General features: G+C 37.6%; 4 protein-coding genes and 1 long non-coding RNA gene across 10 annotated transcripts; 2 read left to right on the top strand and 3 right to left on the bottom strand.

The window, feature by feature from the left end:
* The first annotated feature begins 908 nt into the window (after positions 1-908).
* LOC140798504 (L-ascorbate oxidase homolog) lies at positions 909-3,744 on the top strand. The gene is made up of 3 exons (XM_073152353.1): positions 909-1,379; positions 2,093-3,208; positions 3,292-3,744. Exons 1-3 carry the CDS (start codon positions 1,111-1,113, stop codon positions 3,587-3,589), a joined length of 1,683 nt encoding a protein of 560 aa, XP_073008454.1. The 5' UTR covers positions 909-1,110; the 3' UTR covers positions 3,590-3,744.
* A 478-nt stretch (positions 3,745-4,222) lies between these two features.
* Positions 4,223-5,114, bottom strand: LOC140799236 (uncharacterized). Its single transcript, XR_012110964.1, has 3 exons — positions 4,983-5,114; positions 4,762-4,904; positions 4,223-4,554 (listed from the first exon to the last, which is right to left on the bottom strand). It is a non-coding gene; the product is annotated as an uncharacterized lncRNA (long non-coding RNA).
* LOC140799235 (probable galacturonosyltransferase 7) lies at positions 5,081-10,737 on the top strand. 5 transcript variants are annotated; one of them, XM_073153437.1, is made up of 10 exons: positions 5,081-5,470; positions 5,651-5,679; positions 5,768-5,827; positions 5,938-5,994; positions 6,363-6,423; positions 6,614-6,669; positions 6,916-7,211; positions 8,121-8,478; positions 8,564-9,109; positions 9,761-10,737. In XM_073153437.1, the coding sequence occupies exons 1-10, from the start codon at positions 5,323-5,325 to the stop codon at positions 10,040-10,042; spliced, it is 1,893 nt and encodes a 630-aa protein (XP_073009538.1). In that variant the 5' UTR covers positions 5,081-5,322; the 3' UTR covers positions 10,043-10,737. The 5 variants fall into 5 exon arrangements, with proteins under 5 accessions (XP_073009538.1, XP_073009537.1, XP_073009539.1 ...); XM_073153436.1 differs by having other exon boundaries at positions 6,357-6,423; XM_073153438.1 differs by lacking the exons at positions 6,363-6,423; positions 6,614-6,669.
* A 989-nt stretch (positions 10,738-11,726) lies between these two features.
* LOC140798420 (calcium uniporter protein 6, mitochondrial-like) lies at positions 11,727-14,283 on the bottom strand. Its single transcript, XM_073152236.1, has 2 exons — positions 13,626-14,283; positions 11,727-12,420 (listed from the first exon to the last, which is right to left on the bottom strand). Exons 1-2 carry the CDS (start codon positions 14,028-14,030, stop codon positions 11,932-11,934), a joined length of 894 nt encoding a protein of 297 aa, XP_073008337.1. The 5' UTR covers positions 14,031-14,283; the 3' UTR covers positions 11,727-11,931.
* Positions 14,284-17,097: 2,814 nt separating this feature from the next.
* Positions 17,098-21,249, bottom strand: LOC140798499 (uncharacterized). Of its 2 annotated transcripts, none has more exons than XM_073152346.1 (9): positions 21,051-21,249; positions 20,645-20,736; positions 19,970-20,058; positions 19,748-19,886; positions 19,297-19,371; positions 19,090-19,211; positions 18,942-19,017; positions 18,579-18,638; positions 17,098-17,456 (listed from the first exon to the last, which is right to left on the bottom strand). In XM_073152346.1, the coding sequence occupies exons 2-9, from the start codon at positions 20,720-20,722 to the stop codon at positions 17,319-17,321; spliced, it is 777 nt and encodes a 258-aa protein (XP_073008447.1). In that variant the 5' UTR covers positions 20,723-20,736; positions 21,051-21,249; the 3' UTR covers positions 17,098-17,318. The 2 variants fall into 2 exon arrangements, with proteins under 2 accessions (XP_073008447.1, XP_073008446.1); XM_073152345.1 differs by lacking the exon at positions 21,051-21,249 and adding an exon at positions 20,865-20,928.
* Between the last annotated feature and the right edge of the window lie 708 nt (positions 21,250-21,957).

The following is a 21,957-nucleotide window of genomic DNA, read 5'->3' as shown; positions in this document are numbered from 1 at the left end:
TTGGGAATTGAAAAATATCTCAAACATTCACGTATGTCACGACTCACGAGAGTAACTATGTGACATTTTTATCTTTATATTTAAATAAAAAAATAGTTTACAATAATATTATTATAAGATGAGACATTCACAAAAAGAGTCAATAAAAATATATGAAAAAATATAATAACTTAATAGTCTAAGAATAATTATTCCTAACAAGTTATGCACTGCCATAAATACGTGCACTAGGCAAAGCTAAAGTAGCCTATTTGGCAAATATGATTATAAAAGTGAATTGGCGAATTATTCTATTCGAGATTGCATTTATATAATAGATTAAACTACTAAATTAATGCTTAATTATATTTAGATCTTTTAATTTATTTTTCATGCTTATATCAACTATATAAAACCTCCCAGTAGGTTTTCCGCCAACAAAATCTCGCATGTTACATAGCTGAGGAGATTAGTATGACACGATTAAAAAAAAAGAGAGAAAGTATACGTATAAAAAGGGGCAAGAATTTAAGAGATTTAAATGTATTTATCTCTTGAACAATTTTAGATTCGAAAAATTATTATTTTCCAACAAAAAAAATCCTACCTACCGGCAGTCGGTGCTCTCCAAAGTGATTTAATTTTCCAAAAAAAAAAAAATTACTTAAAACATTTTATAAAGAGCCTTGATCATTTGATATCCAAATCAATTCAAGAAAGTCGTTAGGAATGGGTCAAAATGCTCAAAACTCACGCACCCACAAATAGTATCTAAGTACCAAATACGGTTTCTTGTTTTAAAAGAAACAAAACGGATGAACGAGCGATAGAACGAAATTTTCGAACTAATTCCTGTTACTTATTGAGACATTTTATTCTTGTATAAAAGAAGCCACCTGCCACTCTTCCCTAAATCGAAGCTCCCCGGTTGGCCTCCTATCTATGTATCTTTGTTAGCAACTAAACTTCCCCAAAAGCTAGCCGAGGGCCTTCCAATGGCTTCTCGCTAACTATCTTCCCTCCCAAAAGACCATCTGGCGATTGTTTGTTGCTTCTTGTTAGTGAAGAGAGGAGAAACAAGAGCCGACCGGAGGAAGAAAAAGAAAAGGAAAAAGAAAATAAAAAAAAGGAATGAAAGGAAAAAAGATGTCATGCATATCAACATTAGTCGTGCTCGCGGCATTATCTCTTCTTCTGGGACTCTCGGTTGTTCAGGCTGAGGACCCGTACATTTACTTCGTGTGGAACGTAACCTACGGCACAATCGCTCCCTTGGGCGTCCCTCAGCAGGGTATCCTTATCAATGGACAGTTTCCTGGGCCAAACATCAACTCCACCACCAACAATAACATCGTCATCAATGTCTACAACCATCTCGACCAACCCTTCCTCTTTACATGGTTTGTGTTAAAATAATTTATCTAGAATTACCAAATTACCCTAATATTCTAAGTTTAGAATGCTTAACATGTAGTATGTATGATATCATATAGCAACACATTTTAAGTAATTTTTAGGGTTTTTAACAATGTATAGTAGGGCTGTCAGAACAAATAATCAGTTTACGGTTGCTTGGTTGCGGTTCAACTCGAGCTCGGCTTTAATTGAATTGAGTTAACCTGAGTTGTTAATTTTGGCTCAAAATAATTCTGAGCAAGCTTGAGTCCAAGTCAGAATGCTCGATATATATATATATATATATATATATTACTATTTGACTTATATGAATTCTAGTCAGCTTGTTTGAGGCTTAGGAATGAGCTCGATTTATGTGAGACTTAAAAATAAGCCCGTTACTATGGATCACGCTCGGCTCGAATTTAGCTACGTGGAGCTCAAATAGAAATCTTAGATTAAAATTAATTTCGAGCTAAGCTAAAGTTGGGACACTCATACTCAGACTCATTTACACCCTTAATGTACTAGTGTCATCCAACATTTAAAATTTTAATCTATTTACTAGTAAAAGGATAAAATATTTTTATTAATTTTTAGATACATTGCTCTCAAATAAGAACGAGTGTTAAAAAAAATCCCTCTAATTTTTTCTAATAATTATGATATCTGATAATAACTTCTCATTTTACGGTGTTATTTTGAAATGGCCATATAGGAATGGAATCCAGCATAGGAAGAACTCATGGCAGGACGGGACGCCGGGCACTAACTGCCCGATCCCGCCGGGGAAGAACTTCACCTACCACTTCCAGGTGAAGGACCAGATCGGCAGCTACTTCTATTTCCCCTCCTTAGCCATCCACAAGGCGGCGGGTGGTTTCGGCGGCCTCCGCGTCAACAGCCGCCTCCTCATCCCTGTCCCCTTCGACCCCCCCGCCGACGACTACACCGTCCTCATCGGCGACTGGTACACCAAGGACCACCGTGTCCTCGCCCGCCTCCTCGACTCTGGCCGCAGCATCGGCCGCCCCGCCGGCGTCCTCATCAACGGCCGGTCGGGAAAGCACCACGCTACAGGCGGTGATGACGTGCCCCTCTTCGTCGTCGAGGCTGGGAAGACGTACCGCTACCGCATCTGCAACGTTGGTCTCAGGACGTCCCTCAACTTCCGGATCCAAGGGCACACAATGAAGCTGGTCGAGATGGACGGGTCCCACACCGTGCAGAACGTGTACGACGCACTGGACGTCCACGTCGGCCAGTGCTATTCCGTCCTCGTCACCGCCGACCAGACGCCGAAGGACTATTACATGGTGGCCTCGACCCGGTTCATGAAGCAGGTCACCACCGCCACCGGCGTCATCCGGTACGCCGGGTCGAAGGCTCCCCCGTCGCCGGTCATCCCCGAGGGCCCCGTCGGGTGGGCCTGGTCGCTCAACCAATGGCGGACCTTCCGGTGGAACCTCACCGCCAGCGCGGCGCGGCCGAACCCCCAGGGCTCGTACCACTACGGCAGCATCAACATCACCCGCACCATCAAGCTCGTCAGCTCACGCGCCGTCGTTGCCGGCAAGCTCCGCTACGCCCTCAACGGCGTGTCGCACGTCGATCCCCGGACGCCGCTGAAGCTCGCCGAGTACTTCAACATCTCCGACAAGGTGTTCAAGTACAACCTCATCGGCGACAAGCCCCCCGCTGCCGCCGCTCCTGTGAAGTTGGCTCCTAATGTTATCACTGCGGAGTTCCGTACCTTTATCGAGATCGTGTTTGAGAACCACGAGAAGAGCATCCAGTCTTACCATTTGGATGGCTACTCCTTCTTCCCAGTCGGGTACACACATACATATACTCGTCTAGTTATCTAAATTAATAGATTTATAGTAATTTTATATTTTGGGATATATATATCAATAGGATGGGACCAGGGAAGTGGACTCGGAAGAGCAGAACGACGTACAACCTCCTCGACGCCGTGAGCAGGCACACCATCCAGGTGTACCCCAAGTCGTGGACGGCGATCATGCTGACGTTCGACAACGCCGGGATGTGGAACCTGCGGTCGGAGAACAAGGAGAGGCACTACCTCGGACAGCAACTCTACGTCAGCGTTTTGTCGCCGGCGAGGTCGCTGAGGGATGAGTACGATATTCCTGCCAACGCGTTCCGCTGCGGGAAGGTAGTCGGCCTCCCGTTGCCGCCGCCTTACGTGTAAGATTTATTGCGCACGCGGTCGGCCGGCCAGCGAAGCGAATGGCAATGGATCATAAGAGCAGGTGAGGAGAGAGAAGAAGAGATCTTAATGATTGAATGTTTGCTATAAGAGTTTCGCTGTCAGATATTAATGCGAGCTTCTTACGTGGTTTATAACGACTATTTGTTTGGCTAAATTTACAGCTTATCCTATCCTATCCTATCCTATATATTTTAAACTTAAAAAAATAACTTCTTAATTAACCCTCTTTGGTATATACGAAGTTAATTACAATCATTACTCGGTCGTTATTAAAGATTTTTTTTTAAATGTACCTTGTGATAGTAAATTAGCATCATCCTAGCTACTCAATAGATTTTTTTTTCAAATACAAGCTAATAATGCATGAAATTTAGCATATGTTCAATTGACGAAAATATTTAAACAATACATGTATCTTCTCATACACACATATTCGTAGATAAATAGAACTAAATGACCCACAGATAAAGCCCAATGGAAAATAGGACAAGGCCCACATAAAATTAACCCATCATCTTAAATACCATTAAAACAGGAGCTGAAGAACATAGATTGAATAGAAGTATTAGGTTGATTAATGAGTCAAACAGGTCCACAGGAAGTCAATATATAGTTATAACAAAGTTTATCTTGTGATATGTTATATATATATTAAATACATGGACATGTTACAATTAGTAAATTTAAGCACTCTTGCATGCCTAGAAATTAAGCAATCTAGTGCTCTTCAAGCTTGTCATCACAATCTTAAAGTATATTATTACCTGCCTCTCACATGAACACATGATGCACATCATAGTCTTGTATCAATACTATTGTGCATTCGTACAACAATATTCTAATATCACACATGGTTTCGATCATTGTATATGTATAGTTTCCTAATGGGACCAAGATTCCATCATTCACGCCACCAATCACCAGCTTCTTTCTTTACTCCCAAGCTACAGGCAGCAGCACCCACATGAAATAAGTTTTATAATTCCAACCCTATAATTATCACTTTTTATATTTTTTTAAGAAAAAAATATAATTATTAAAATAATTTTGCTGAGAGAACAATCTGTATACAGTTTAAATAAGAAAAGATATCTTTTCCCAATTTTTATATGTTAAATAATATAAGGAAAATAAAATGATCAAAGTATTACGTGGTCTGCCGACAAGAGCAAGGAGAAAGGGGGAAACATAGGGTGAAATCAATCAAACAAGTTTGACCCAACCATGCAGAGATCCGACAAATACACTGCTCCAGGCCCCACGCCCATGCACCTCTGCGATCTGGATCTCGACTCTGTGGCGTAAAAAGGAAAAATTATAAATAAATAAATAAAAAAAGGGGGGGGAGGAAGAAGCGAAAGGTATCAAATACCTCGCTGGACCCATTTAACCCGTTCCAGTTTTGCACTTTGCAGTGCAACCCCCACTGTTGATCAGACTAACAACCCACATAAAGATTTAAAAAAAGAAGAAGAAAACTTCTATCAGAATAAAACCACCAATCCGTTCAAAAAGAAGAAGAAAGAACCAGAACCAGTGGCCAGTCACAGAAGCGAGAGAGAGAGAGAGAGAGAGGAAAGCATTGGGATTTGGGGGGGACGTCGATAAGATTTGTTACCAAAAAGGGAGAGTAGAAAAGAAAAAGGCGCGGAAAGAAGGGAAGTGGGATAGAGATAAGAGGAGTAAGAGGAGGAGGAGGAGGAGGAGGAGAGATGAAAGGTTACGCCGCCACTGTGGCGGCGGCGCCGCCGGGGAAGAGGAGGTGGAGATGCTTTGCTGTCGCGGTGTTCGCTCTCGTGTTCTGCTCGCTTCTCGTCCCCCTCGCCGTACTCCTCGGCCTCCACAACCGCTTCCCTTCCGGTTCGTCGCCTTCTTTAAACCCTAGATAATTTTATTTCGCCCTTTTAGATCTCGGGATCTCGGTTGTTGGACCGCATTGCGTGCTGGTGCTTGGATTTTGGCGGGATCTGGAGAGATCTGTGGTGGTAATTAGTGTTTTGAGTGAGGAATCGCTGATTTGTTTTGGGTTTTGGCGTGCAGGGTACTTAACCGATGACCGCTCGACGTCGGTGAGAATGGAGTTGCTGTTTATGATATTGGAGAATGATTTGGTTGGATAATTTTGGTTCTTATTAGTGTTTTTTAATGGTTCTGTAGGAATCTAATTATGGGGCTTATGAACGTCCTGATGTCGGTGGAGAGCACGATCCTTCAGAGGTCTTTAATTTTAACTTCTATGATTTGGTGAATAAGGTGGTTGGAATTGATTGGAGGAGTTTGATGTTTGATAGTGACACGATGTGTTTATGTGATTTGGTGCTTCTCAGGGTGATAATTTGAGGATCGATCATCTTGTAAAGAAATTAGCACCGACTTTTGCACAGGTTTGCACTTTACTAACAGTGCATCTAAAAGTTATCTCAAAAGAAAACTATTTTACTTCATCAATTTTCTTGCTAGATTTTATTGAATAATGTTATTTGGAGATTTGTTGAAGTCTTCAAATAAAAGAAACCCTCATGTGCTACTTTAGCTAATTCACTGGGAAATATTCTCGTGTATTCACTTTTCTTAGTAGATCTAGCAAGTGGCAAAAAGGTTGTGCATTCACTTACTTGCTGATGGTTTTTTTCAAATGGGTCAATAGTTAGTTTTGCTGCAATTGGAACCGCATCATTCAGATCTTGGATGATTTGGCTTATTCGGTGTTCTAAAAAATACTGGATGCTTTCTTTTTCTATGGTAGGAACAGAAGAAAAATAGCACAAGTCAATCTGATGGCGATGTACACAAACAGACCAGTGGACCCAGTGGTAATAATGTCCAACTTAAAGCACCACCAAAGGATGCTACCAACATTAAGGATAATATGTCAAATTCTATGGTTATGAAGTCCATGCTTTAAATTTTTACACTTTATTTCTCAGTTTATCCATCTCAAATTGGAAAATTCTACTCTTCCATCTTATTACCATATGTAACCTTCTTTTGTATAATATGCAGGCCCTCCTGCACAGCATGCTGTTGCTTCAACAGATGCATCATTTCCACACATCAGAGTACGACTATTATATGTGTAAAACTGTAAATGCCTTTTTATAGCCTAAATGTTAATATCTCAAGTCTGTGAGATGATTTAGCATAGTTCATTTCCTTTTCTTTCTCCCTTTAATTGAATAGCAGATCTTGGTGTACATAATCTAACTTTAATATTATTACTTGATCATTCTATTTCTATCCTTTTATTATTGTTCAGTATGTTACGACGGGATTTCCAAGATCAGTTATTTTTGTGATTTTTTCAGAATGATGACGCCGAACAAAGGAACAACAATGCTCAAAATTCAGCTAGCCTTGAAATTCGGAACTCTTGTCAGCTTGAATTTGGAAGCTATTGTCTTTGGTCCATAGAACACAAAGAAGCAATGAAAGATTCTACAGTTAGGAGACTCAAGGATCAGCTGTTTGTTGCCAGAGCTTACTACCCAAGCATTGCAAAACTACACGGGCATCAGAAACTAACATTTGATGTGAAGCAGAATATTCAAGAATATGAACGCATGCTCAGTGAAACAATTTCAGATGCAGATCTTCCAAAATTGTAAGAAATATCTGACGTTATTGGAGTCTTCAATTTTCTTAATGACTTATGGCATGTACTAATATCTTGATAAGGTTTAAAACAAACCAATGCAATTATAAGAAGGACAAGCTACTCTTATTGGTGTCTTAAATTTCTCAAAATGCCATAAGAAGGACAAGGTCCATGTCATAGACCTAGCCCACAATGTTGATTTTATCTCAACTTCTTGAAAACTTAAATGCTTTTCCGCTGCTTTTAGCTTGGAGCATCTAAAGTTCAGGATCCAGGTCTAGTGTGCATTTCAACAGTACCAATTTGATAGAATTGGCTAGATTTAAATTGGGTTATCTGGATGGCTGGACATGTGTGTTCTACTTGGGTAGGTTATCGCTGCACAAACATCATTTTGGATATAAGCAGGACACAATAGACACGTATTAGACTCTTCAGTTTTTTGCTTTTACCTTTGTGTTCCTAGTTATATTCCTCTTATAGTGAGCCTGACACTTCCATAAGGTGAATCGCATAGTAATGAAATTTGATTGTGCAATGCAAATTAGAAAATACCAAAGAAATTCATACCTTTGAATTTGATTGGAAGTTCCAAGGGAAGAAAATATGCATTTCATCAAAGGAATTTAATTAAAACAGGGGCTGCGGCCTGTTTGTCAAAAAAAGAAAAATCAAAGGAATTTAATTTGGCACTTCCACATTGTAATGTCGCATTCAATCAGAACACTTTGAAATGATGTATGACTTTCTAACGGATATCTTGAAGCTTACATCTTCTAAACAATGAAACATCCAAATTGCTGATTATGTTGCAAACCTTTTCTTCATTGGATTTACGTGTTTGGTTTCATAGAATTCATTTGATTTATTCACCATTATGATAATCGGTTCTAAAGATGTTGCCTGTCTATGTAGTGTTGGAAAGAAGATAGAGCAGATGGATAAGACGATTGCAAAAGCTAAATCATGTGCTGTAGACTGCCATAACATTGACAAGAAACTAAGACAAATACTTGATCTGACTGAAGATGAAGCTCATTTTCATATGAAGCAGAGCGCATTTCTGTATCATCTCGGCGCTCAGACCCTGCCCAAAAGTTTCCACTGCTTGTCAATGAGATTGACGGTAGAATATTTTAAATCCTTATCAGGGGATGTCGAGTCATCACATGATCCCAAGGTTGAAAACACTAAGTTGCAGCACTATGTTATCTTTAGTAAGAACATACTTGCAGCATCTGTCACCATTAATTCCACTGTGATGAATTCTAAGGTATGTACAATTTCGGAATAATTGCACATTCCAATACTTATCATCTGTGTGCTATCACTTACCTCATTTCTTCATAGTGTTTCAGGAATCTGGGAATATGGTCTTCCATCTGGTTACTGATGGACAGAATTTCTATACATTTAAACACTGGTTTGTCAGAAATTCTTACAAGGAAGCCACAGTTCATGTCCTTAATTTTGACAATCTTCAGTTGAAACATTTGCACAGTTTGGATGTCCAACAATTATCACCATCTGAGGAGTTCCGTGTTTCAATTCGTCACATTACTCAATCATTACATATGCAGTTCAGAACTGAATACTTATCAGTGTTTGGTCATTCACACTTTCTCATTCCTGATATATTTGCAAATCTGAAGAAGGTGGTGGTCTTGGATGATGATGTGGTAATCCAGAGAGACTTGTCATTCTTATGGAACCTTGATTTGGAAGGAAAAGTGAATGGTGCTCTTCAGCTTTGTGGAGTTAGATTAGGTCAATTCCATGCTCATATGGGTGGATACAGATATAATTCTAATTCTTGTGCCTGGATTTCTGGCTTGAACATTGTTGATCTGGAGAAGTGGAGGAAACATAATATTACTGGATTTTACTTTGGGTTACTCCAAAAGGTTAGTAGTTTTAATCATTTGTAGTCTTGTTTTCCTGTCTCAGTAGATTCTGCATTTAAGATACTATAAGATTTGGATATATATCTACAATTGGATTTCAGAACTGTTTTAGAGATCAACTTTTGTATCCTTATGAATTTAACTAGTTCCATCAATACTTCGTCACCAGGAAGTGAGATTGAACTTGCTGTGCTTTTCTCCAAGACTAGTTGAGTAGTTGCTTTGTTGTAAAATAGGAGGAAATTTTATTTGCCTTCCCATAACATGTTTAATGGCTATTATCCTTCCTTAATGCCATTGTTTTTGTAATGCCAGTTTTCCGGTTATGCAAATAGTTTTTCAAGTGGTCTTTGACTCTAGATACCCATTTCTTTTCAGGCCATTGGCCTCATATGGTCTGTCCCTTTCTGTATGTAAATCAACCCATTGAGAGAACATGCTGTTTATTTGAACCCAGATCAGTTTTCCCTTTCTTTTCCCTTTTTTAAGTAGACAGGAAGCAAGACTGGAAGAACTCTCACTGTTCAAGTTCTTCAGACTAGGATTCGGAAACTTAAGATTTAATCATTCATGAAGCACAACCATGGATATAACATGATTTATTGATTGCTTGTAGATCCTAATGTTCTGTCATGCATTTTCTATTAACAGCTGCAAAACGGCACCGTGGCATCGTGGAGAGCTGCAGCACTTCCAATAAGCTTGCTTGCATTTCAAGATCTGATCTACCCTTTAGATATTAGCTGGGTTCAGTCAGGTCTTGGTCATGATTATGGAGTTCCTCGTAATTCTATAGAGAATGCTGCAGTGCTGCACTACAATGGCAACATGAAACCTTGGCTTGAATTTGGTATACCAAAATTCAAGAGCTACTGGAAGAAGTTCCTCACCCAAGACGAGCAATTTATGGATGACTGCAATGTCCATCCGTAACAGCAATTGTATGGGAGTGTAGGGCTCCTGAGACTAGTAAACACAAGGATGGAATGAACAAGATCTGGTTAGCAGTTCACCAAGAATTTGCATATTTGATTTGACGTAGATACCTTTAAAAAGAGAGAACAACTACTGCATATACTACGATGGTCAAGATGTTAAACCAATTGAGCTTTAAACTTTAAAGAGCATGGTAGATCGACTTCTTCTGCACGGGGCCTCATAAAGGAACATATGGGACATCGGATACTTTTAATCAAGTTAGCAGAGAGATGTATACCACGCGGACTGGTGCTAATCCTTGAAAATGGTGTTGCAGGTAAGTTTAGATATTAATTGACGGCAACATTCAATTATGATATAGTTGGACTCGTCTTCTGTTGCACCTCAAATTCAATAGCTCCCGTCCTCCAATGTAGATCTATTCTTCAACACCACCACCACCACCCCCCTGCAATTCTTTTTACCCTTGTTGATTGGTTTTCTTTCACAATAAGGGTATCTTTTGGATCTCTTCATTAGTGATTCTTTGATATCAAGTACTGCATATGAAATGGAACTGTGTCATTATAAGAGATGTTGGTATAGCTGCTATCAATGATATAGGAATCATGTTTGTGTGTATGAAGAGGAGTGACAATTACATGTGCCATAAATTTTTAATCTATACGTTTTATAGTCCAATTTGTATCCTTTTATCATAGCCTTACAGGTCATGACATCTGTATGAAAATACAACCAATTCTTGAAAGGTGAAACTGACAATTGACGATGACCGGTCCATCTACGATCTATCCTTCAAATGAGATGGTTTTTTTTCTTTTCTTTTCTTTTCTTATTTCTCTAAAAGAGAAGTTATTTTCTTCCTTCTTTCATAATCTGCTCTGCTTAGCTTGCCTTGGAAGTATGGCGTCAGGTACTATTAGATGACGATGGCGCATGAACAAATAGATGAATTATGAAGGGCTACTTAATCACACCTACACTTTTGTACTATTGATCATTTTTATATGGACCTTTATTTTTAAACGGGCCTTTTTATTTATTTATTTTTTTGTAATACTTAGTCCTTAATTATTTAATACCTTTAATATTAACAAAAACACGTTAAACGATCATCTTATCCTAAATTTTTCTCTTTTTTTTCTAAATAAGGGTAAAATAATTTTCAGAATATTACTGATAATTAATATTTCGAAGGTTTTATATTGTTAAGGAGTTCAATATGCCAAAAAAAAATAAATAGTTTAATAATTTTACGTATGCTTATCCCAATTATTATAGCGAATTGTAATATTCTCACAATTTTAAAAGTAGGCGAAGTAACTCACCTACCTTTCCATCTCCCATGCCGTCTCATTCCTTCGTTAGTTTTCAACTACTCATGAAATTGACGTAGTCCTAAACCTAGAGTTAGAACCATTCGGCCTCCAGGTAACCGGCATTGAATGGGTGAATGGAAGTATCCTCTCCTCCCGTTCGATTAAGCCAGAATTGACCGGAATGCAACCCTTTATTCTAACTCCATTAATTCTAAGAAAATGGATCCAACTAACCAGATCAGGACAACTAGTAATTGATATGGCTGGATAAGAATACAGCAATACTTAATGAATGGGAGAGCTTATCCACACTTATATTTGAGGTTGAATTGATCCATATCCCATGCAAAACACAGCAGTGAAAAAATGGAGTATTTTAAGTTCTCATCATAAACATCATTTTCTTTTCTGTATGAAGCTGTTTACTGTTTGTTACAAAATGTCAGACTGGCTCCTGCATTCACATTGTAGTGGACAGAAGGCAGGAAAAGAAACAAAAAAAGATGTTGAAGTCTAACATCTATACTCTCATGGAAAATGAGAACACACAGTGAAGATTAATTATCACTTGTCAAGAGAAAAATGATGCAGATGATGGGCATCAGCTTCACTGAGATGCCCTGTTCCAGCTACCTTATCCCATGGACATTTGCAATTCTTCTGCAGTTCTATATACCTCTCCATGTTGAACTTGTGCTTCTGAAACAGCTTCTTCTGTCGAGACGAGAAAAGCCGCTCCATGAAATCTTGATATGTTGGATCCCTCGATGTAATGAGGAAGTAAGCATATCCAACGAGGAGGCCGGTTGTAGTAGTGAAGAATGCTACCGGCTCCATCACATCCCACGAGAACTCCCAGAAGGTAAGCCGGAAGAAGAGACCAACCTGCGCAATGAAAAACCCTAGTCCCGACCAGAGAATCTTTCGGACCTGCTTGTGTGCTAGCTTATCGAGTTCTTCCTTCTTTTTCTGTAGCTGCATCAGTTCTTCTCTCCTTGAATCATTCTCAGGTATCAGGTCGAGGGGCACAGCTCTTCTTACAAGATCAACAACCTGAATAAAAGATTCATTTAAGAATGATAAGTTCAGTCTTCTAAATTTTAATTCTATTAGATGCGCAGTTAACTTAAAACTCCTAGAAATAAACAATGCATTTGATATTCATTGTTTATATTCTCATGCAGGAGATCTCTAAGCTAACTTGTTTGATCATCATATTCGAAAATTTCCATGAAAATCAAAGGGTCAGTAAAGCACTATAATATTCATAAATCCTATCTATAAGGTTTTCCATGGGAGAATAATCTACATGTACTAAACTAGTATGCTGCATATGCAGAATGCAAAATTTAAGAACAAGAAGAACAGAAAATAAGGAGAAACAATCAAGAATAAAAAGCACAAATTAAACAACTGGAAACAAATTTCACATACTAAGATCACATCTCTTTATATCAGAAAGGCAACACATTGAACAACTTTCTGTTCTATTTGATGTCATAGAAACAGAAAAGGACAAGAGTCAAGAGGAAAATGTCGAGCATCTATAAGGACTACAAACTCTCTTTGATTACTTACCGCTTCCAGAGGAAAGGAGTACTCTTTTCTGCCATTAAGTGGAGAAATCATAGTTGTCCTGTTCTTTTTCTTTCTAAAAATAAAATCATAGTTGTCCTTAAACCTCCTCACAAGACAGCAGGCACAATAGAACACTTGACCAATATCAAATCTAGAGGATCCAAGGAAAAGCTCATGAACAACTGGAATATTTGTGTAGTCCCACAAACACAATCAGTCTTAATCGCCAAAATCTTCTAATTCCTTTTGCATCTCTTGACCTCATTCAGCAAACAAGAACCGATAAAAATAAAATCAGGATCCAATGTTCAATCTCCTCTAATGGTAATAAAGACAAGAACACTTCTAACATCTTGGTAGTGGAGAAAACCCATAAACGATATAAATAAGAAACCAAATAACCACGGATAGAATTGCAACTGAAAGAAAGAAAGGGAACGAATTTTTTACCATGGCCCCATCTAAAATCAGACAAAAGGAAGGAAAACCCATTGCTGATCTCTTTACTAATTTATCAAAGAAAAGATGGGAATTTGACCCTCGCCCGTATAAAATCAAACCAAAGGAAGAGAAACCCACTCAGAATTTTTTTTTATGATTAGCTAGGAAAAAATTTCCTCCCTCTTGCCATGAACCACAAAATACCGAGAAATCACGGAGCAGGGTGGAGCTCGAATCACCTTGTGCGGATGGAGATAGACCTTGTCGCGAAAGAGGAGCACGACCCCAGCCTCGTCCAAGGCACGTGCGAACGCCGCCGCCTCCTCCTTCGTCCTCGCCACTCCCATCCCTTCGCACGCCTCCAGGAGCTCCGCGTACCCAATAACTTCCCCACTCTCCTTCCCCAGCTTCCGCTTCAGCGCCTCCACGCTCACGAGCCGCATCAGCCGCTTCGCCTCCGTCAAGGTCACCGCCTCCTCCTCCTCCGGCAAGGGGGAGTGGGAAGGGGAGGGAAGCGAGGAGAAGAGAGAGGAAAGGTGGGTCCACGGCCGGCCCTGGTGCTCCACCAAGCGAGGCCCGGTGGGTCTCACCTGCCGGCTTAGAAGCGTCCGAATTAGGAACCGTGATGAGGCGGAACGCCACATTCCTTAGCGTTGTAAGAGAGAGAGAGGTGATCGGACCGCGTAGAGGAGGGAAAGAAAGAAAGTGGTGCGGTGGGGAAACGTTGGGATTTGAAGGGGTGGTGAGGGTTAGGAGGGTAACGGTAGTCAACGGCGAGGACGGGACGGGCGGGGAGATCGTAACGGCGTTTCAGGAGGAGAGGGCCAACCGGCCAAGGACTTGGGTGAGGTTATGGTTTACCGACAGGTGAAGGTAAGAAGGAAGACAAATGGCTCCAGAACTTTTTAGAGGCGGGGGAGAAGAATTAGGGTAAATAACATCCACAGTTATTTCGGATAAATCCGGAGTCGATTAATTATATATATTTCGTCGAAATAATTATATTACTCCCATTGACGTGGACGGGGTTGAGAAGATTGGGGTGAAAATATCACCACCACTGGCAACTGGCTAGTGGTTGAAATCCTCCTTCCTACCAGTCTATAATACCAGTTATGAGTTTATAAAATTCCCTACTTTAAGAACAATTACCCATATGTGATTAAGCTAATCATGGGCTTAAATCTCGAAATCTCGTAACGTTTTCTAATAATCTTTCTCTAATACGGAAAGACGGGCAGGCGTGCAGCTAAAGGAAGAGGCCATTATGTCTTTACGTGGCCGCCCATATCTTAGCTTTTCTTTTTCTTTTTCTTTTTCTTTTTTTTTTCCTTGGCATTGCTCTTTTCTTTATTCCCTTCTATCTCTTAAAATATATTTCAGTTATATAATTATGGGACTTTTACATAATTTTCAAAAAAAAATCATAATTGTGAACAAAATCACTTTGCTCTTTCAAAATATCATTATGTTAATTAAAATATAACTTAAATCTAAAAAAATATTTTTTTTCTTGTATATATTTAAAACTATTCAAATTATATACAATATAGTATAAGTACAATAAAATATATCTTATTTTATATGAGATATAAATTATTAATAAATATTCTACACTCGGGAGTTAAAATAGGAACGTATTTTAGCTATTTATATATGTTATTAATTTTTTGAAAAGTTTTCAACGACAATATCCGTAAAATTATTGGCAGGATAAAAAAATAGAAGCTTTTTGACGGTGTCTATGATTTGAATGCCCCATAGTTATAAGATTATAATTATGCAAAATTTTAAGAGTTAATTGCATCTAGACCTTTTAAATCATAGTATTTTTTTCTTAATAAAAATTAACGGGTAATTAACAGAAAGATAATATATTTATTTAATAATTTATTTTTGTAATAGAGCATATATTTAAGGTGACAAGGACAACCCAATTAATTAATTAATTAGATATATTATCTTATATTTGGTTGTGGCGATCCGATGCCGTTCCATCGTGTAAGCGTAATCTTATATGTCTCTCTCACGCAAAGTTATTAGTGTCGATCAACAACGAATTAGGAAGTCAAAATGGAATAAGTGCAAAAGAATAAGCCCGAAGTTATCTCCATTTCTGGTCTTCTATCTACTCTTCACGGGTAGTCTCTGATGATAGATAGGTTTTCATCAGAGAAGATATCTCAATAGGGGCTATCCATGTTGGATAAATTTAAGAAGATATGTTGGGAAGAATCAATTAAAAGAAATTAATTCAAACTCAGATTTAAAGAATAAGAATATGCTTAAAATTAATTTCGAGACGAACTTAATCTTTATATCAAGATCTTAAGGTTCATAATATTACTATGTTAATTTTTATATCTTCACCGTCTTTTTTAAAACTTTGATTTAAGACTCAATCAAACACGACTTGAAATTATTTATTAATCAGCTTGAGTTTAAACTTGGTTCGAAATAGGTTAGAATTAAAATTATTTCAATTCAAGCATGATTCTATAATTATATTTAAAATTAATTTTAATTAAACCTTAGTTGGAACTCAGCTCGATTACACCCCCTACTTAAACTATTCAGAATGTTAAGTTTTTTCTCAAACAATTAACTATAGATACAAAATAATATTGAAACCCTTAAAGTAAGTTTTTTATGGTTAAGGTAAAGATTAAAAAAAATTAAGACCAAATGAGATGTGGGACATTTCAAACGTAACATATATTAACCCAGTATATTTGAGATAAAATTTAAAAATATTCAAAAAATAATAAAAGTCTAATGCAGGATGTTTTTTAAAAAAACTTTTAAAAGATTTTTTTTTAATTTTTAACAAAGACTTTAAAAGGGGCAACGTGTTGTGTTATCTTGCAAAAAGTTGAAGCAGAAAAGACAATGCGAGCTTTCCTTACGCGGATTGTTTTATATGTATTAATATATTATATACTTTTGACAAACTTTTTTATTTTTTTAAACTTTTGAAGCTAGTTGGACATCACCAACAACAGTAGACAATACTTTTTAGTTTTTACTAGAGCTAAACGAATCTGTTCGTCTGACTTTTATGTATCAAAATAAGATTTTTTTTTTTGAAAAAAAGAAGAAGATTTGGACACACTTTAATTAACCATTTTATTCTCTCAAATTTAAGCCTAAATCTTTGGGCCGGATGCTGAGTCAGTTCAGTAATTAATTAACAGTCTTATAGAACAAGTTCACAATTAAATATATATATATATATCGCTAGAAACTCTTATTTTTATTCGACTATTTTTTGAAAATTTTATTCTTATTATTATTATTATAGTTGTATAGATCTCTCTCAAACCCTTCTTGTTGACGGGATTTATGCCCTTTCATTAGCTTATAATTATTAAATAAAAAAACAGCTCACAGTTTTCGATCAATTAAAAGAATAAAAAAATGAAACGATAAACTATGTAGCTTAATTAATTATATTACTGCATCCAGTAGCAAGCTTCAGATTATAGCTCGATTTTGCCGACTGGTTGCAGTGCACGTGGATTATCTTCTCGTCATCTCCACCAGCAGCAGCAGCAGCAGCAGCGGCGGTCAAGAGGACAAGAATTCGTTCTTCCACGATAAACGATGCCGATTACAGTGCACACAACGAAAGCGGTAATACTCGCAATAAAGCTTTTGCCGTTAACCCTAACACCGTGAGTTCCAAGTCATGAAAAGAGTCTCCCAAAATGCTTTAGCTGAAACAGTCTCATAATCTCCTCTCTAAGTTGAAATTTACATCTAACAAGGAACAAAGATTAAGGGAAATCAATATCTCAACTACCAATCTATGAAATGTCGGCATGCATTCTTGCCGTCTCCCAAATAGGGGGAAAAAGATATGGTGACATAAAAGCATATACAGCAGAACTGATGCCAAGTGAGTGGGGAAAGAAAGGAATTAATGCTCTTTGTCATTCTGTGCGTCTCTTCTTTGAAAGGGTCTTCACCATTCCTTTGAAAATCTTCCAGAACCAGTACAAGTTCATCAATGCCAACGTCGAAGGGACCGTGAGCAAACTGTAGAACCCGAGAGGAAAGATGGTCTTCACCTGAGAACAAAAGATGGAAGAAGAGAAACTCAATATATCTATATGGAGAAGCTTAATTGATAACTTGACAGCCATTAATCAAAAAATGCTTGAGAAGGGAAATAATAACTTGAAGATTGCATGATTGGTGAAGGGTATCAACTTCTGATGTTTAATACAAAATATAGGAACATTAGACAAGGAAATTATTGTGAGTGACCTCTGATTTATAACATAAATAGAATGAAAACTACTAGTCTATTAAATACCAGGAAAATTTGCATGACTATTGACTGCGATGAAATTATATATATTCTGAAACAGGATTAGATATGATGGCATGACCTAATCTTCCATAAAATGCAACATGAAGGTAAAAAAGCAGCTAGACTTCCCAGTTTATAACCTCGAGGAAAGTTCGCTGTTTGGGCATCTAAACATGTTCCTAGAGTTGAAATGCAGCATATGAGTGCAAACCAAGATATATCAACATAAATCGTGAAACCATGTGGAAAGTGGAAACTCGGCCTTAATCTTATAAGATATGGATTTGGACTAGAAGTGTCTAGCTCAATCACATTTTGTTTCCTTTTCCTTAAATTAGTTCAAACAGCTCCATACCACTGGATTTATCCATTGGGCATCAATTTCTGATCTTTGACAAATGCTAAAGGTATATTAGGGTTGAGTGATTTAAAGTGCTGAGAATTGCAACACAATTCTGTTAATAGAAAGGATATTATTCCTAACAAACCTATATCCCATCAGTACTATGGAGTCCACCAGTAGTCCTAACATAGAAACCTGAAACACTCTAAAATTGGACCCTTGAATCTTGTTATAGAAACTAGCTCTGTTGCAAGAGAACGGTAGTCCGTCTTAATATATTACGAAGTAACTTTACATACCATGTTGTGATGTCTTCTCATAAGTGTATGGATCATTTAGATGTTTGAAAAGAACTTACGTAGTCCTATTTCTCCTGTGTCTGATATGCAATTTTGCACCATGCATGAAGTACTTTTATTTTGTATACTAAAAGAGAAAGTATTCAGCAGCTGTTCAAGTTTAATATCTTTGTTCACAACCAACTCTGACATTGAATTTCCTTAAAAGAAAATTATCTGGAAACCTGATGCATACCTGATCAAAATGAAGAAACATGTGAGTAAAGAAATAGGTGAGTAGAAGGATCCGTGCAACCTGAAAGCAAATAATTAACATGTTATAAAACATAGAACAGGTTGTCAAACATATATGTTTCTCTACAAATCTGGAAGTGGATAATATGGAGACTCCTGTCGTTTGGGACTCTCAATCTAAATCACCTATAATCCTGGTGATTCGATTCCACAGGTATGTCGTCAACAGGAGTCAGGCTTCAGTTCTACCCTAGCTTAAACTTGGAACTAGCTTGAGGTTTGGACATGTCCAAACTCCAAACTTGACAATCTGATAATTTTACTTTTCTAGCAGAAAGAATTCTCTCTATGGAGGGGACTGTACCAGCCATCCAAAGAACAAGGCCACTCCGTTGTATATGTAGAGATTAGAATTTTTCTGACCAGCAAGTTCCAAATACCTACAAAATATATCAAGGTTTGATAAATAATGCAGTCTTAACTAATTACAGAGAATTGATAACAAAACATACCATCTGAGATTTACAAATGGAGTGGTGGCCTCAGTAAAGAGAACCATAAGTATGTAGATATGTGCTTTTCCACTTAGCAAAGCGAGAAGGATTGCATACATCGACAGTCCATGGTGCAAGATCTAAGTTTATTCAAATAATGCATATTAGCCTAAATGGCAAATAAAAAAGTGAACTCAAGCCTTACTAAGTGAATATAGTACTTACATATTCCTTTCCACCTAAAGAAGGAAAAAACCATAGGATCATTCCCAAGTCCGCCAAGAAATAACCAAGCGAGATCTGAAAAGAAATTTGGATTATAGAATAGGTTAATCAGTGACTGGACAGATCTAAATGCCAGGACACTGATGGTAAGAAAACATGCAAAGTAAGAAAATCATTGTGCAAACATAGCCGAGAAATTCTTCTTCCTTTTCTTGTTGCCACTCAGCAGATAGCCATGAACGTAGCCGAATTTACCTAAATGCAAACTAGAAAAGTAGGGATGCTGCATATTATTATTTTGGGTTTATTTTTCTCTTTCAGTAATTACGTTTAGAAGGATATAGTCAAAACTCAAGAGACGCATCTATGCAACCAAAAGGAAATTAACTTTCGAAATATATCTGCTGGGAATAAATACCAGATAAAAAAAAGTTGGTTTAGAAGAACCTACCCCGAATATGAAGTCAGATAGCCAAGAATTTTTATCTACTATTAGGCCACCATGAGCATCTTCATTGAAGAGGTCTGATAGCACTAGAAGGTAAAAAGAAACTGCAGAAGCAACCAACGCATGAAATGTAGAGAAACCCCTGCATAAAAATTTAGGTGAGAAAACTTTAGCTAAAAAAGAAAATGAAGAAGAATAATAAGATTTTCTTATTGTAGGTCTCACCGGTTACTCCACTCGATCTTTTGCAATTTGCTCAGCCCATCATACCCCTTGAAGTACAGCAAGCTTACTTGATGTGTGATCTCGTAAACCTTTTAAAGCCAAATAAGCTTAATTAGGTTACAGAAAATAGTATATTACTTTCAACTATCACCTAACAGCATGAGTTGAGCTTTGATATTAATTCTGCTTTCCGTAGTGAAAATTTGGTAATTTCATCTCGAAAAATAGCTTTGGTTGAATTAATGGTATCGAATTACAAGCATCCAACTGATTGCTGCAAGAACTTCACTTATCCACCATCAAAATTTGCAGCATTTCCAACTACTTTTATTAAAATATACGAATAAAACTACTTGGTTAGCACAGCCTTTCCAAGTGGAAGTTCCTAAAAGGAACTAAAGCAGGCAAAACGTGACTCATTTATTGCAGACAGAGCTAGCTATCATCCGAAGGCTACCAATGATCATAAAGACTGTGGTGAGCCAAGAAGAAGATGCACAAGAGCACCACAAGAAGCCACATGTGAGCCACTGTACTATTGAACCAAATGGCCAAATATATTCTACTCCCTTGAACTCTCATCCTAACTACCTGTATATCAAAATGTACAGCCTAAAAGGAACCCAAAAAGGAAACAGATCACAATAGAAATGCAAGAATGGAATAGCAGCTTACGATTTTGCACATAATGATTCCAGAGAACACCGAAATCGGCCATAGGATTTGCACCTTCGTGCCAAAATTCCCGTCCATTGCAAGCGAACAACCTGGAACAGCCGGGAGAAACATCAATAACAAATCCAAAAACTCCCGCTTAACTCTCCTTGTATCAAAATTTTCCACACGAAATCGCCGAAACAACAAACCATAAGAAAAGACGAACGGAATCCGTTACCCCAATTCATCAAAAAACAAAATTTCATCAGATAATTCGACTTAATTCAGAAGCAAATCGAACAAGGAAATTAAAAAGAGAGACGACTTCTCCTTAATTAAGTCTTCGCACTCGAAAAAAGAGTAAAGAAATATATAAGAATAAGAAAGATTCGGGAATCGAGTACGAAAGATTGGAATCGCAAACCTCGAAAGAAGAGATAGCGACTACGAAGAGGAGAAGAAGAAAATAGAGGAGAAATGCTCGGACTCGTCTCGCTCCATTATCTCCTTCTTTATAGACAGCCGCGAGCGAGAGTGGAAGGGACCGTGGAATCCCAAGTAGTGCGTAGACTCTCGAGCTACAAATCGAAGGAAGAAAGGAAGACCGTCAGATTGATACGCGCAAATCTCGAGACCACCGAGGTTGGAGAAATATGCTCATGAAAATTAAATTTTGGTAATAGTGAAAATATGCTCATGAAAATTAAAGTGGGTCTCTTTTGTATATTAACAGAATATGCATTAATTCACATAGGAGGTATGCACAATAACTTAATTTTATTATAACTAAAACTTAAAAGACCTTAGTAAAATGCATCATCTCCGTGTGATTATTTATGCATTTATTTTATATTAAAAAAAAGGTCTTTAACTGATCCTTAACTAAGGTGTAAACTATAATAAATATATAAAATAGGGTGTGGAATGAAAATTTTCCTTCTTCGTGTAATCTTGGATCGTCAACGTGGCGTGTCGAAGGGCTTTTCCGGGTTGGCGGAAAAAAAACTACCAAGAAAGAGTCATTTTAGTCACCCATTTTGACTGACCATTTATGGTTATTGCTAAGTCCAATTTGGATGAACAGAGAATAAGGAATAGACAATAGACTTTATATTTGAAATCCACTCAACCCCCTTCACTTCAGAAATAATTATTTTTGTATTTTAAAGCACAACTCCTTGTTCTAAAATAACTTCTAAACATCCTAATAGCTCTATTTTATAGTACGAATAGTATTAATTAAAATTATATTTTATATCACACACTAACTTATTATTAATTAATTCTTAATATTTATCACATTAACTTACTATATATCAAATCAAAATGTA

This window comes from Typha latifolia, chromosome 12 (genome assembly GCF_019914945.1).
Source record: "Typha latifolia isolate L0001 chromosome 12, TyphaL0001v2, whole genome shotgun sequence".
NCBI classification, from domain to species: domain Eukaryota; kingdom Viridiplantae; phylum Streptophyta; class Magnoliopsida; order Poales; family Typhaceae; genus Typha; species Typha latifolia.
The sequence above is the reverse complement of the archived record's forward strand: the minus strand, read 5'-3'. Positions and strand labels throughout refer to the sequence as shown.

Bases quoted from the DNA above. Each gene is read 5' to 3' on its own strand.
- LOC140798504 (XM_073152353.1), top strand. From the start codon at position 1,111: ATGAAAGGAAAAAAGATGTCATGCATATCAACATTAGTCGTGCTCGCG. The intron at 1,380-2,092 runs GTTTGTGTTAAA...ATGGCCATATAG, and splicing joins CAACCCTTCCTCTTTACATG to GAATGGAATCCAGCATAGGA. The intron at 3,209-3,291 runs GTACACACATAC...ATATATCAATAG, and splicing joins TACTCCTTCTTCCCAGTCGG to GATGGGACCAGGGAAGTGGA.
- LOC140799235 (XM_073153436.1), top strand. From the start codon at position 5,323: ATGAAAGGTTACGCCGCCACTGTGGCGGCGGCGCCGCCGGGGAAGAGG. The intron at 5,471-5,650 runs GTTCGTCGCCTT...TTTGGCGTGCAG, and splicing joins CCACAACCGCTTCCCTTCCG to GGTACTTAACCGATGACCGC. The intron at 9,110-9,760 runs GTTAGTAGTTTT...TTCTATTAACAG, and splicing joins ACTTTGGGTTACTCCAAAAG to CTGCAAAACGGCACCGTGGC.
- LOC140798420 (XM_073152236.1), bottom strand. From the start codon at position 14,030: ATGTGGCGTTCCGCCTCATCACGGTTCCTAATTCGGACGCTTCTAAGC. The intron at 12,421-13,625 runs GTGATTCGAGCT...TCTTTTATTCAG, and splicing joins TCTATCTCCATCCGCACAAG to GTTGTTGATCTTGTAAGAAG.
- LOC140798499 (XM_073152345.1), bottom strand. From the start codon at position 20,892: ATGAAATTTTGTTTTTTGATGAATTGGG. The intron at 20,059-20,644 runs GTAAGCTGCTAT...TGGCTTTAAAAG, and splicing joins GAATCATTATGTGCAAAATC to GTTTACGAGATCACACATCA. The intron at 18,639-18,941 runs GTACAGTCCCCT...ATTTGCTTTCAG, and splicing joins CCTTGTTCTTTGGATGGCTG to GTTGCACGGATCCTTCTACT.